This window comes from Grampus griseus (genome assembly GCF_964374135.1).
Source record: "Grampus griseus genome assembly, chromosome: 17".
NCBI classification, from domain to species: domain Eukaryota; kingdom Metazoa; phylum Chordata; class Mammalia; order Artiodactyla; family Delphinidae; genus Grampus; species Grampus griseus.
Genome location: NC_139011.1, coordinates 69,090,893 through 69,103,998, shown reverse-complemented (window position 1 = coordinate 69,103,998; position 13,106 = coordinate 69,090,893). Strand labels below are relative to the sequence as shown.

The 13,106-nt window shown below is 35.8% G+C and overlaps 1 protein-coding gene across 1 annotated transcript in view; it reads right to left on the bottom strand.

Annotated features, from left to right (window-relative positions):
• PPP1R42 (protein phosphatase 1 regulatory subunit 42) overlaps window positions 1–12,746 on the bottom strand; it is a gene marked incomplete at both ends in the record, with an annotated part of 38,479 nt that extends 25,733 nt beyond the window's left edge. The window contains 4 exon segments of the mRNA XM_082674682.1: window positions 6,993–7,109; window positions 8,972–9,110; window positions 10,517–10,683; window positions 12,618–12,746. Coding sequence (XP_082530808.1) covers window positions 6,993–7,109; window positions 8,972–9,110; window positions 10,517–10,683; window positions 12,618–12,746 — 552 coding nt within the window.
• Window positions 12,747–13,106: the final 360 nt, after the last annotated feature.

Here is a 13,106-nt window from a genome sequence, read left to right as displayed (position 1 = left end):
TCTGATTCCATTTTGATTTCTGATTCTTTGCATTATGATCCTCTTTTCCTCTGTAGAAGCCTTTAGGAACTCTTTACTCCTGGTGTTCTAAAAACTTAAGGATAGACCTGGGTGTGAGTCAGTTTTCATCCACTGTGCTGGCATTTGGGGGACTGTTTCAATCTGGAAACTCATGTCCTTTGGTTCTGGAGAATTTTTCTAATATTAAAATTAACTATTGAATTATAATTTACATATAACAAAATACATTTATTTAAATGACCAAACCATGTACATCCATACAATGACCACCAATCAAGAAAGAACATTTTCGGGCTTCCCTGGTGGCACGGTGGTTAAGAATCCACCGGCCAATGCAGGGGACATGGGTTCGAGCCCTGGCCTGGGAAGATCCCACATGCCGTGGAGCAACTAAGCGCATGCACCACAACTACTGAGCCTGCGCTCTAGAACCCATGAGCCACAACTACTGAGCCTGTGTGCCACAACTACTGAAGCCTGCGTGCCTAGAGCCCGTGCTCTGCAACAAGAGAAGCCATGACAATGAGAAGTCCACGCACTGCAACGAAGAGTAGCCCCCACTTGCCGCAACTAGAGAAAGCCCACGCACAGCAATGAAGACCCAACACAGCCCAAAATAAAAATAAATAAATTAATTAATTAAAAAAAAAAACATTTTCATCATCCCAAAAGATTCACTTATGGCCCTTTCCAGTCAGCCTCTTACCATTCCCATCAGGCAGCCATTGATCTGCTGTTACCATATACATTTGTTTTTACTTTTCAAGAGTTTCATATAAATGGGGTCATACTGCATGTACTCTTTTTTTTGTATGGCTTATTTCACTCAGTATAATCGGATTTTTATCCGTGTTGTTGTGTGCATCAGTAGTTTATTCTTTTTTATTGCTGAGTGATATCCCATTGTATGGAACACAGTTTGTTTCTCCATTCCCGTTTGAGGAAGATTTGGTTGTTTCCAAAATTACAAATAAAGTTACTATAAATATTTGCATACAGGTATTTGTGTGAACATAGGTTTTCATTTCACTTGGGTAAATACCTAAGAATGGGATTGCTGAGTCATATGGTAAGTGCATTTTTAACTCTATAAGAAACTGTTAAACTGTTTCCCAAAAAGGTTGTACCATTTTACATTTTCCTCAGCAATGAATGAGGGTTCCAGTTGCCCCACATCCTCATGCAAAATTGATGCTGCCAGTCTCTTTATTTTTAGCCATTCTAGTGGGTCTGTAGTGGTATCACATCTTTGTTTTAATTTGTATTTCCCTGATGAATAATGATACTGAGTATCTTTTTTTTGTTTATTGACCATTAGTATATGCTCTTTTGTAAGTTTTTGTTGAAATCTTTAGCCCATTTTTAATGTGTTGCTTGTCTTCTTACCATAGAGTTGTAAAAGTTTTTAAAAATATATTGGATATATATATATTTGGATAAATATATATATATTTGGATAAATATATATATATATTTGGATAAAAATTGTCAGGTACATGATAGCTAATATTTTCTCTCTGTGGTTCACTGTTTCATTAATAATGTCTTTCAAAAGGCAGGTTTTAAATTTTGATGAAGTCCAGTTTATCAATTTTTTATAGGTTATGTTTTTTGTGTTCTTTTAAAGAACTCAAATGTATGTTTTTTTTCTAGAACTTTTATTTTTTAGCAGTTAAATTTGGATATGTTATATTTTGAGTAAGTTTTTGTATATAGTATGAAGGGTGAAGGCTCACTATTTGGATGTCCAGTTGTTTCACCAGCATTTGTTGAAAAGATTATCCTTCCCTCATTGAATTATCTTAGAACCTCTGTAAAAAAAAAAATCAGTTGAACATAGGTATAGATTTATTTATAAAGTCTTTAATTTGTTTCCTTGATCTCTGTATCCATCCTATGCCAATACCATACTGTCTTGATTATTATAATGTTAAAGTCATGAAATCAGGTAGTGTAAGTTCTCCAACATTAATTCTTTTTACCAATATTGTTTTGGTATTTTAGGTCCTTTGCATTATCATGTAAATTTTAGAATCAGTTTGTCAATTAAAAAAAATCTGCTGGGATTTTGACTGGGTTTATGTTGAATGTATACATTAATTTGGAAAGAATTAGCACCTTAATAATATAGAGTCTTCCAGTCCATGAAAATGTTATTTCTCTTCATTTATTTAGGTCTTCTTTAATTTCTCCCAGTATTTTATAGTTTTTATTCTATAGCTCTTGCATGTATTTTCGTAAATTTATTACTGAGTATTTAATCTTTCTTGACATAAATTGTAAATGGTATTTTTAAAAAATGTCATTTTCCAGTTGTTCACTGCTAGTATGTGAGAATTGTTTTTTTGCATATTGACCTTGTATCCTATGACATTACTAAATTTGTAAGTTCTAATAGCTTTTTGTAGATTTGTGATTTTAAATATATATCCTATCATGTAGTCAGCAGATAAAGATAGTTTTACTTCTTCCATTCCAAACTGAGTGTTGTTTCATTTTCTTGCCTATTGCGCTGGCTAAGCCTTCTATAGAGCACAGTAAACATCCTTGCTTTACTCCCTGTCTTGAGGGGGAAAGAATCCAGTCTTTAATCATCAAGTATGATATTCTTGTTGATTTTACATGAATGCCAATTATCAGGTTAAGTTCCCTTCTATTTATAATTTGTTGAACTTTTAAAAATGCATTTTGTGCATCTATTGAGATGATCATAGAATATTTCTCCTTTAATCTTTTTGGTGCATCACATTGATTTTTTAAAATATTTATTTATTTATTTGGTTGCACCAGGTCTTAGTTGAGGCAGGCGGGCTCCTTAGTTGCAGTATGTGGACTCCTTAGTTATGGCAGGTGGGCTCCCTAGTTGTGGCATGCAAACTCTTAGTTGCGGCATGCATGTGGGATCTAGTTCCCTGACCAGGGATCGAACCCAGGCTCACTGCATTGGGAGCGTGAAGTCTTATCCACTGTGCCACCAGGGAAGTCCCCATCACGTTGATTTTTTGAATGTCAAACCAATCTTTGATTTCTGGGATAAATCTCACTTGGTCATTATGGATAATCTTTTTATATATTGCTGGACTTTTTTAAAACTTAATTTATTTTTGGCTGCGTTGGGTCTTTGTTGCTGCGCGTGGGCTTTCTCTAGTTGCGGCGAGTGGGGGCTCCTCTTCCTTGCGGTGTGCGGGCTTCTCATTGCAGTGACTTCTCTTGTTGCAGAGCACGGGCTCCTGGCACGCGGGCTTCAGTAGTTGTGGCAGGCAGGCTCAGTAGTTGTGGCTCGTGGGCTCAGTGGTTGTGGCTCGTGGACTCTAGAGCTCAGGCTCAGTAGTTGTGGTGCATGGGCTTAGTTGCTCCGCAGCATGTGGAATCTTCCCAGACCAGGGCTCGAACCTGTGTCCCCTGCATTGGCAGCTGGATTCTTCACCACTGCGCCACCAGGGAAGTCCTATATTGCTGGATTTTATTTGATAATATTTTGGTAGGGACTTGTGAATCTATGTTCATGAGGGATATTGCTTTTATTTATTTTATTCATTGTAGTTTTCTTGCAATAGTGTTGGGGATAGGATGATGCTAGCATGATAACAGGAGTTGAGAAGTATTCCCTGCTTATCTATTTTTCTGAAGTAGTTTTTGTAATTTTGATATAATTTCCTTTTTAAGTATATGATAGAATACAGCAATGGAGCCATCTGGGCTTGGAGTTTTCTTTGTGGCAATGTTTTTACTTATAAATATGATTTATTTAATAGATTTATTTAATATGATTTATTTAATAGACACAGAGCTGTGATTTTTGAACGACAGCCTCTCTGGTTCAACTTCTTAACAAATTAAACGTGTCCCCTCTAACTTTGTTTTTAAGGTGTTTTAGCCTTTTAATTTTCCCTTCTCTTGTCCTTTAGTTTATATACTGAAATTTCAGGTATGGGGAAGTATTTCATGAAAAGCCTGAAATTTCTCAATCCATAACATGGAAAGAAGTTTCTAACAGGTATGTGGGGCTTTGGTTACAAGAAAAAACAATGCAAACACCTGTTAAATACTCTGTTCTGAAATATGCAGAAAACACAGTTGACCAGACCTAATCTCACTATTGCCAGATTCAGTGCATTTCTATTAACCTCTTATCTGCCCTCATGTCAGCTACTCAACAGCATTCAAGTCAAGTGGCCATTCCCTCTTCCTTAAACCTCCTTTTTCTCTTGTCTTCTCCTACATCATTGACTCCTACTAGTGCCTTCTCATCTAAATGATCTCTAAATATTGGAGTGGCCTCATTTATTCTTTATCTTTGTCTGTCACCCTGTCCCAAGGCTCTAAATATCATTTAAATGCTGTTGACTCCCAAACTTTCCAATCTTGCTTTTCCTTTGAACTCCAGATGCCTACTTTACATGTGCATTTCAATATCAAATAGGCTTCTCAATAGAAGGAATTCTTTTATTCCTTCCCTTGTATCCCCCAACTTGTAAAGGCTACCACTGTCTCCTTAGTTCCTCACACAAAAACCTTGATTCTTGTTTTCTTTATTCCTACACATCCTACTAATCAGCAGATTCCATGAGTTCAATCTAAATATGCCTTCAATCCATCCACTCCTTTTTATCTCCAAGCAGCCGTCTTCTCTTAATCTTTGCTGTCGTCTCCCAACTGATCTCTTTGCTGTCATTCTTGTAACCCATTCTTCACATAGCTGATAGGGAAATCTTTAAAAAATATAATCTTTCCAGTGACTTTCTGTTGCACTTAGAATATAGTAAACTTCATGACCATGGCCTAAAAGGACCTTTATTCTAAGTGCAGTGACTTTCTGTTGCACTTAGAATATAGTCAATTTCATGACCATGGCCCCTATACCTTCCTTTCTAATCTCATGTTAACTTGGCCTTAGAGAATCATTGTAGGCAAAATAGCTTGGTTTTAATGTCATTCAGAAAAACTTCCTTTGGGAGTATTTATAGGCTAGCATTTTTGTCCTGTTAAACTCTCCTCTTCTATTCAGAGTTTAAAGCATAATAGAATAAGACTTTAAAAGTAATGACAATAACTACATTGAATCTTGGTAATTATGATAATTAACAACTAACCAGATCTTTCAAGATATATTCAGCACTCATTACTGAACATTTGCCAAGCATTGTGCTTAGAACCTGGCCTTCAAAAACATTTAGGGAAAATACTTATCTTGCAGATTTGGGAGACCGGATTTCTCCACCATTCTCTCCCCAGGAAAGGTGAGCTGCTGTCTTTAGCCACTCTGTTCCCATTTCCCATGGGGTGAATGTTGAACACTGTGCACATCCCAGGCCCTCTCTACTTAATCAAATACCTAAACTCCAGGCTCTGTCACTTTGAATAGGATCATATATATAGTATACAGTATCTTATATAAGACTACCCATCTATCACAGTATGGATACAAATACTGTGAAATCATAGGAAAATTAAATAATTCTGATGAATACAAAATGCCCAGTGAAAAAGCATAGAAGAGCAGTCTAAAATTTAAAATATTTTGAATGCAGAATTTATCCCGTGAACTTCTTAATTCCTTCATGTTGTAAGTTGAAATGACTAATTGAGTCATGCTTCCTTATTTCTTTTTATTTTAAATATCTACCATGATTGTTTAATGGCATTTTGAATATTTGGGGGAATTCATTTGTAGTAGAATAATATTTCTTTTCATAATTATCTACTGCTTACAGTAGTTATGAGATGAGCCAGGTAATAGTCCTGAATTTGTAAACAAGACCAGGGGTAACTTTTTTAGGGTCAGATGATAGCCGTCTGAAAGTGGTTTTGAAATAAGAGCTCTGTTTATGGGAGAAAGAAGCCTATTCTTCCTTCTATGGTCCTATGTAAAGAAATTATGTCACAGGGCTTCCCTGATGGCGCAGTGGTTAAGAATCTGCCTGCCAATGCAGGGGATACAGGTTCGAGCTCTGGTCCAGGAAGATCCCATGTGCCATGGAGCAACTAAGCCTGTGCGCTGCAACTGCTGAGCCCGCGTGCCACAATTACTGAAGCCTGTGCACCTAGAGCCCGTGCTCTGCAACAAGAGAAGCCACCACAATGAGAAGACTGCACACCGCAATGAAGAGTAGCCCCCGCACGCTGCAACTAGAGAAGAGCCCATACGCAGCAACGAAGACCCAACACAGCCAATAATAAATAAATAAATAAATTTATTTTTTAAAAAAATTATATAATAGCCCACCCCATTGCCAAACCAGAAACTATGAGGTTTTGGCAATGGTTCAGCTCACAGATGACTGTTTCCAGGAAGCCTTCCCTAGCCCCAAGCTAAGTTAGTGATACCACAATACTTATGAAAACAGAATCACATTGTAGTCTTATCACTTGTTGACCATGGGTTTTTTTTAATCTCTGGGACTCTACTCTTTCTTCCTCTGTTCTTTCAATACATGGAGTAGTATAGTGCCTGGCAAATGTGTAGGTGCCCAATACATGTTTGAATGAATGAGTAATGGAATGAATATGGCATGATATGGCATAACATGACATGAATATAGCTAGTGCAAATTAGAATAAATGAAAGATCCAGGTGTTCCCCAAGGAGGAGCAGCTGGGAGAGAGTTCAAGTCTAGTCACAGTTACTAGAAACTCATTCGCTGGGAGAGCAGAGTTAAGGGGCAAGAAATCTAGTCTCCAGAGGGAAACATTTGATAGAAAAATAATATAGAGTGGAAAAAGTATATACTTCCTTCTCAGAGAAACATTTTTCTGTTGGTGAGGGATGGAGGCATTGGGGTATGGAAGAGAAAACCAGGTAAGACACAGAATTATGCAAATAAATGCATTAAGAAGTAAAGATTCATAAACTTGTTTTAGGACAAATTCAGAGTCGTTTTAAAATTAATACATTTTATAGTTATTTAGCAAAATAAGTATTTTCAATCACAATTTCATGTAAATATTAAAGAATTTTTCCTTTACCTTACCTTCACATGCAGAAGTTGGTTGTCAACTGCTATGAGCTGATTAAGATTCTCCAGTATTTCTAAGTCTCTTACATCATCAATATTATTATTGCTGATATTCAATATAGAGAGGGATTTCTGTAAGAAAGGTAACTACATTAGGGTTAATAAATAGTCTAATTAAATACTATATATAGAAACCAGAAATCCTAATCTGTGAAAAATTAAAAATTTATCAGTTCAGGCTGTTTTGCTCTTTAGGCAAGAAAATAAAAATCCTTGGAGATTTTGTTTTTATGTCATACTTTTTTTCAGATGGAATTTTTAGAGCTATATAGTAATTGTAATGTAACTTACTATTTTTGTCTAAAGTTCCTTTGTAAGTCCAATTTCTCTTCCAAGATATAAGAGAAATTTATAGAAAGAAGCCAAGAAAGAAGCAAAGAGAGAACAAAGATATCCCAATAAGCAAATGATAATACAATATAGAAAAAATGCTTATTTCAGTTCAAGCAAATTATCATTTTGTGTTAAATATCACTAAGATTAGGGAGAAATAATTTTTGTTTGTTTGTTTGGGGGTTTTTTTGGCCACACTGTGTGGCATGTGGGATCTTAGTTCCCAACCAGGGCTCGAACCCGCGCGCCATGCATTGGAAGCGTGGCATCTAACCACTGGACCGCCAGGGAAGTCCCTGGGAGAAATAGTTTTTATCTTTATTTTTCTAAATAGGAAACATGACCAAGAATTGAAAGAATATCTGATTTTTATTTTTATGTCTATCTCTCCATATAGTTTTCTCTTGGTAATCCATATGTTCAGAAACCAGTTAAAATAATAACTATCTAATTAACAAGAAGTTCAACATCAGCCGTTAATGAGGACATAAATATACAATAGAGCAATACTAAATCAGAGCCATCTTAAAATCTAAGGCCTGGGATTCTCTACCAAGATGGAGAGTACCCACCCAGGTGTCCACACATGGCTAACCTTTAGAGAAGATACTTCCTGGTACTTTTTAAGACCTGCTGTACAGCTTAAAAAGTATACCTTATATTTAGAATTTCAGAATCTGCTTGAATCTGCAAAAATGAGCAAGCAAAAACGTTTTTGGTCATAATCTGTAATAAAACTATCCATCTCCACAGTGGCATGAGTCTGCTTGGTTCAGCTGAGGTTAAGCTGAGACACAGTTGTTTCTATGGGATAGTAGGGAGGGTAGGACAGAAATCAGATCACTCCTTTCTTTTTCAATTTATAGCACTACCCCTCAATTGTTATAAATTTTGTTAAAAAAACCTTCTATTGCCCTCTGTTTTTGGGCCCTCTAAAGTAAAACCAACGAAATCTGTTCCATTTACATCCCTTGCTCCAGAATTGGAAGTAGCATATCCTATCAAATCTCATTTTGAGGATTGGCACCCTCTGGCTCCCTGCTTCTCAACTCATTGTGACACCTCTATGTGATTTGAGCGGTTGTCAGGTGACAGCTGGAATCTCTTATCTCTGTTCCCAGTTCTACCTGCTTTGGATGAGGCAGAGCTGTACGTAATGCAACCTACAATCAAATCAGAATCCAGGGAGAAAATGACTTATCATTATAATGATTCTCTAGGTTGTTTAAATTTTTCCAAATAACTGTGCTTTCCTCTTTCCTGAGGCTTTTTTCCTAAAATTTTAAGTTTTAAGTCATCATGATCACACCAAGGTCAAAATAGGAATGAGTTAACATCTGTATTAGAACTTCATACTTTATATAGCCTTTTCGCATCCTTCTTTTGATCCTTCCAGTTACCCTAGGGGCAGGAATTATTATTCCCATTTTATAGCTGCTGAGTCTCTGAGAAATTATTTAGGAAAAATTAGTTTTAGCTCTCAAATTCTCAACTGGCCATATAAACATGCAGAGTATTACAACGTCCAGATATACCTTCCTTTTTTCATTATAAGCATTGATCACTATATTCTTTGTCAGAATACTCAAATTTGGCCTTACTGCCAGAGAATGAAGAGTTCTTGGATCAAACAGGAGCTTTTCTCCAAGGGGAAGCCTCTGACTCTCAACATGAAGCTCTCTTAGTCCTTCTAAGCCTTCTAAGCCTTCTATGACAGCAATGTAGTTGCCTCCCAGATATCTGCAAAATATAAACCATTTTTTTAAATTTATTTTTTATACAGCAGGTTCTTATTAGTCATCCATTTTATATACCTCAGTGTATACATGTCAATCCCAATCTCCCAGTTCATCACACCACCACCACCATCCCCCGTAAACCATTTTAAAATAGACATTCTGAGAGCATCATGGTCTAGAAGTGATAAAAACATAATAACAAAATCATGGAGCTATGTGAAAATTATACAGTTGACCATTGAACATTGTTGGGGTGTGTGTGGTTAGGGGCGCTGACCTCCATGCAGTGGAAAATCTGCATAAAACTTATAGTGGGGACTCTGTATCTCTGGTTACTTTGCATCTGCAGATTCCACCAACTGTGGATCATGGCTCGTGTAGTCCTGTATTATTTACTATTGGAAAAAATCCATGTGTAAGTGGATCTGCACAGTTCAAACCTATGTTGGTCACGGGTCAACTGTACGTGCAGAATGTTCTCTTTATATATTGAATCAATGAAAAGTTTATTTATTTGATTCTTACACTTAATTAAGTCTGAGAAATATTTATTTTTTTGAAGTGAGAGAAATAGTCCTGTCTACCAGTGCTCCTGTTGTGTTGAAGTGCATAGAATCACCTGGGTCATAGGTTTAAAAATGAAGATTTCTGAGCTTAACCTCCAGAGATTCTGATTTGGTTACCTAGGTTGGAACCCAGCAATCTGCATTTTTTAATTGACATATAGTTGATTTACAATATTGTTTTAGTTTCAGGTGTACAGCAAAGTGATTCAGTTATGTATATATATTTTTTTCAGATTATTTTTCCATTATGGGTTATTATAAGATATTGAATATAATTCCCTGTGTTACACAGTAAAGCCTTGTTGCTGATCTGTTTTGTATAGCAATCTGAATTTTTAATAAGCGTCTCCCACCCCACTTATTTTCCCCATTCTGAGGCCCTTGACCTGCTTTTTGAGAATCACTGATCGTTCCTCCAGTCTGGGGAAATTGGATCCACTGGGCCTTATTGTTTAACTAAAATCATCATAGGCAGTAAATGCCTTTTACAATCAAATCTATATCAACGTTTTCAGTTCTATGACCCTGCCTTTTTGAGATGTGTGATTCTAAAAGGTACAGAACTCATTTGGGTTCCATGGAAACTTTTTTCACCAGTTGAGCCTAAATAAGCAGGTTTCAGGTATGTATCCCTATAAGCCCTTAAGACAACTCACCCTCCTTCAAAAGAAGTTATCAGGGTTAATAAAACACCAATTGTCAAGTATTACATGTATAACAGTCTATTTAGTACTAATAATACTGCAAAAGAATAAAAATGAGGCAGATAAAGGAAATGCATGAATGCAAAAATATTACTGTAATGATGACAATTACATTACTTAGAAATAAAAGCACTTACAGTTTTTCCAGTTTCTTTAATGACCCGAGGTTCTCTATGCATGAAATACAATTGTTTTGTAGGTATAAGTGGGTCAGATTTGTGGCATAATTCAGATTAGTGATTTGACTAATACAGTTATCATACAAATATAAAACGCTAAGATTTTTGCAAAGAGAGAGGTCTTCCTAAAAGAAAAATAAAAACAGGTGATAATTTCTCCTGAAAACTTGTGTTTTTAAGGAAGTTTTTCACTTAATCATTCTACACATTTCGTAAAGGTTAATATAAAAGAATAGAATTCCTCTGTTCTTAGCACAGTCAAAACGAGACTAGAATGATTACAAAATTAGTTCTAGGTTTTAGTATTCTGTAACCTTATCAATAAAATTGTGTTTGTTAGGAAAGATTTTCTCAGGGCAAGCAGTTTTCCTTGGAAGCAATTAGGCTCCTCTGGAAGTTGAAGCATCTAACAAATAATTGCTTCAACATTATGAATCAGGGCTTAATCTTTCTGTAGGATTGGAAATAAATTGGAAATAAATTGGAAATAAACTGAAAAACCACTGGAAGTCATCTAGATATTCAAGAACAATGGATTAATAGAGAAACTATGATAATGCTATTGAAGGGAATACCTTATAACCATTAATTATCCTTTAATTTCTTTAGTAATATCTTGTAGATCTAATAATAAAATGAAAACAGTATATTCAACATGACCCATTATTGTAAAATTATGTGAATACATGCCTAGAAAAAAGACTGAAAGGACATCACCTAAATGTTAATAGTGGTTTTCTCTGCACGGACGGATTACAAGTCAGTTTCTTTCTTTTTATATTTATTTTATATGTATTTATATGTGTTTTTTAAATGAACACCACTTACTTTTGAGGTAAGAAAATAAAGGTATTTTTAAAAGTCTGTCATTTCTTGTGTGGTGGTAGAGTTAGTCTAGAGTAAGTAGGCAAGAGGTAAAGTGAAATTCTGCTCAAAAATATCTCAGCTTTCATTAAGTCAACAAGATTTTTAAAATACAGCCACATCTTAGGAACTGGTTGAATTATTTTAACCAGTTTGCTTTCCTCCTAACAGAGGTCCTCTACATTGAAGGAGCACTGATTGTGACGAGCCAAAAGTACATTAAATGGAAGCTCTCTGGAGAAAGCTGTCTGTGGTGGTATGATGAGGCAGAGTTCTCTGGGCAAAAAGGAAACATGAGGTTTGGGCAGTTAGGGAAAAGGCTCACTTGGAAACTGGAAAGGAATATAGAATGGGAGCTGAAGAAGGTCTCTGCAAAAAAAAAAACCCTGACTGTCTTAATTGACAATTTTGCCTGGAGCTTTTGTGTTTTTTTCATTCATTCATTCGTTCAGTAAATATTTATTAAAGCACTTAATATGAGTCGGGCACTGTACTGGATAGGGGATTTAGAGTGATGTGAAAAAAAAAAGACATGATCCCTGCCCTCATGTAGCTTATGCTTCCAAGAAAATTTTGCTTATCTGTAGTCTTTAGCATTTTATTGTAGACAATGGATACCAATACAAATGGCCTAAAAGGGTTATTGCTGCCTTTAAAATTTTCCAAATTATAGCCAAAAACTAGCTTAGCACAGAGAAAATTAGCTTAGCACAGAGTATATATCCAAGTTAACATAATCTTGTCTGATATAACTGACATGGTATAACCTACATTTATATAACCAGTCAAATTATGTGCAAAAAAGATGTCACTGTTCATGTTTTGAAATATGGTACTTACATATAATTCTTAATATTTTGATATGTTAAAAATTCATATTCCAAGGCTTTGGAATTATCCAAAACTAATTATCTTTGAAATTATTCCAGCATATACTTCTAAATCTAGTTTGCTACACTATAAAGAATTTTAGGGGAACATATGTATTTAACACATATATTTAACAATTACAATGGTGTATTTTATAGAGGCTTAATTTTTAAAGTTTAACATCACAAGCAGGAAACTAAAATAAAAACATAATATAAAGCTGACTAATCAAAATATAGTTAAAAAGAAAGTATGCCCTGATACCAGTTTCTAAACTTTACATTGTTAATTATATAAAAAGAGGAAATAATTTCACAGTTCTTACAATTGCATCTATATTTTTGGCTGAAAAATTTATATGAGTTATTTTCTTCAGGTATTGTAAAGTGGTTTCTTCTTTTCGGGGTTTAAGATTGCTCTTTTTGGCAATTAGATCCAAGGTCAGTCGAACCATGATTTCTCTATAAATCAAACTCTTGGCAATAGCTCTCTTCTGGTACCATGTTAAGAAGCAGGTTTAGGTATTTTTTTATGCCCAACTTTCTAAAAATTAAAGAAAAAAAGTATTATGTACATAGCAATTTAGGAAAAAAAATTATTATTCTTTTTTCTTTTTTTTTTTGCGGAACGCGGGCCTCTCACTGTTGTGGCCTCTCCCGTTGCGGAGCACAAGCTCCGGACGCGCAGGCTCAGCGGCCATGGCTCACGGGCCCAGCCGCTCTGCGGCATGTGGGATCTTCCCGGACCGGGGCACGAACCCGTGTCTCCTGCATCGGTAGGCAGACTCCCAACCACTGCGCCACCAGGGAAGCCC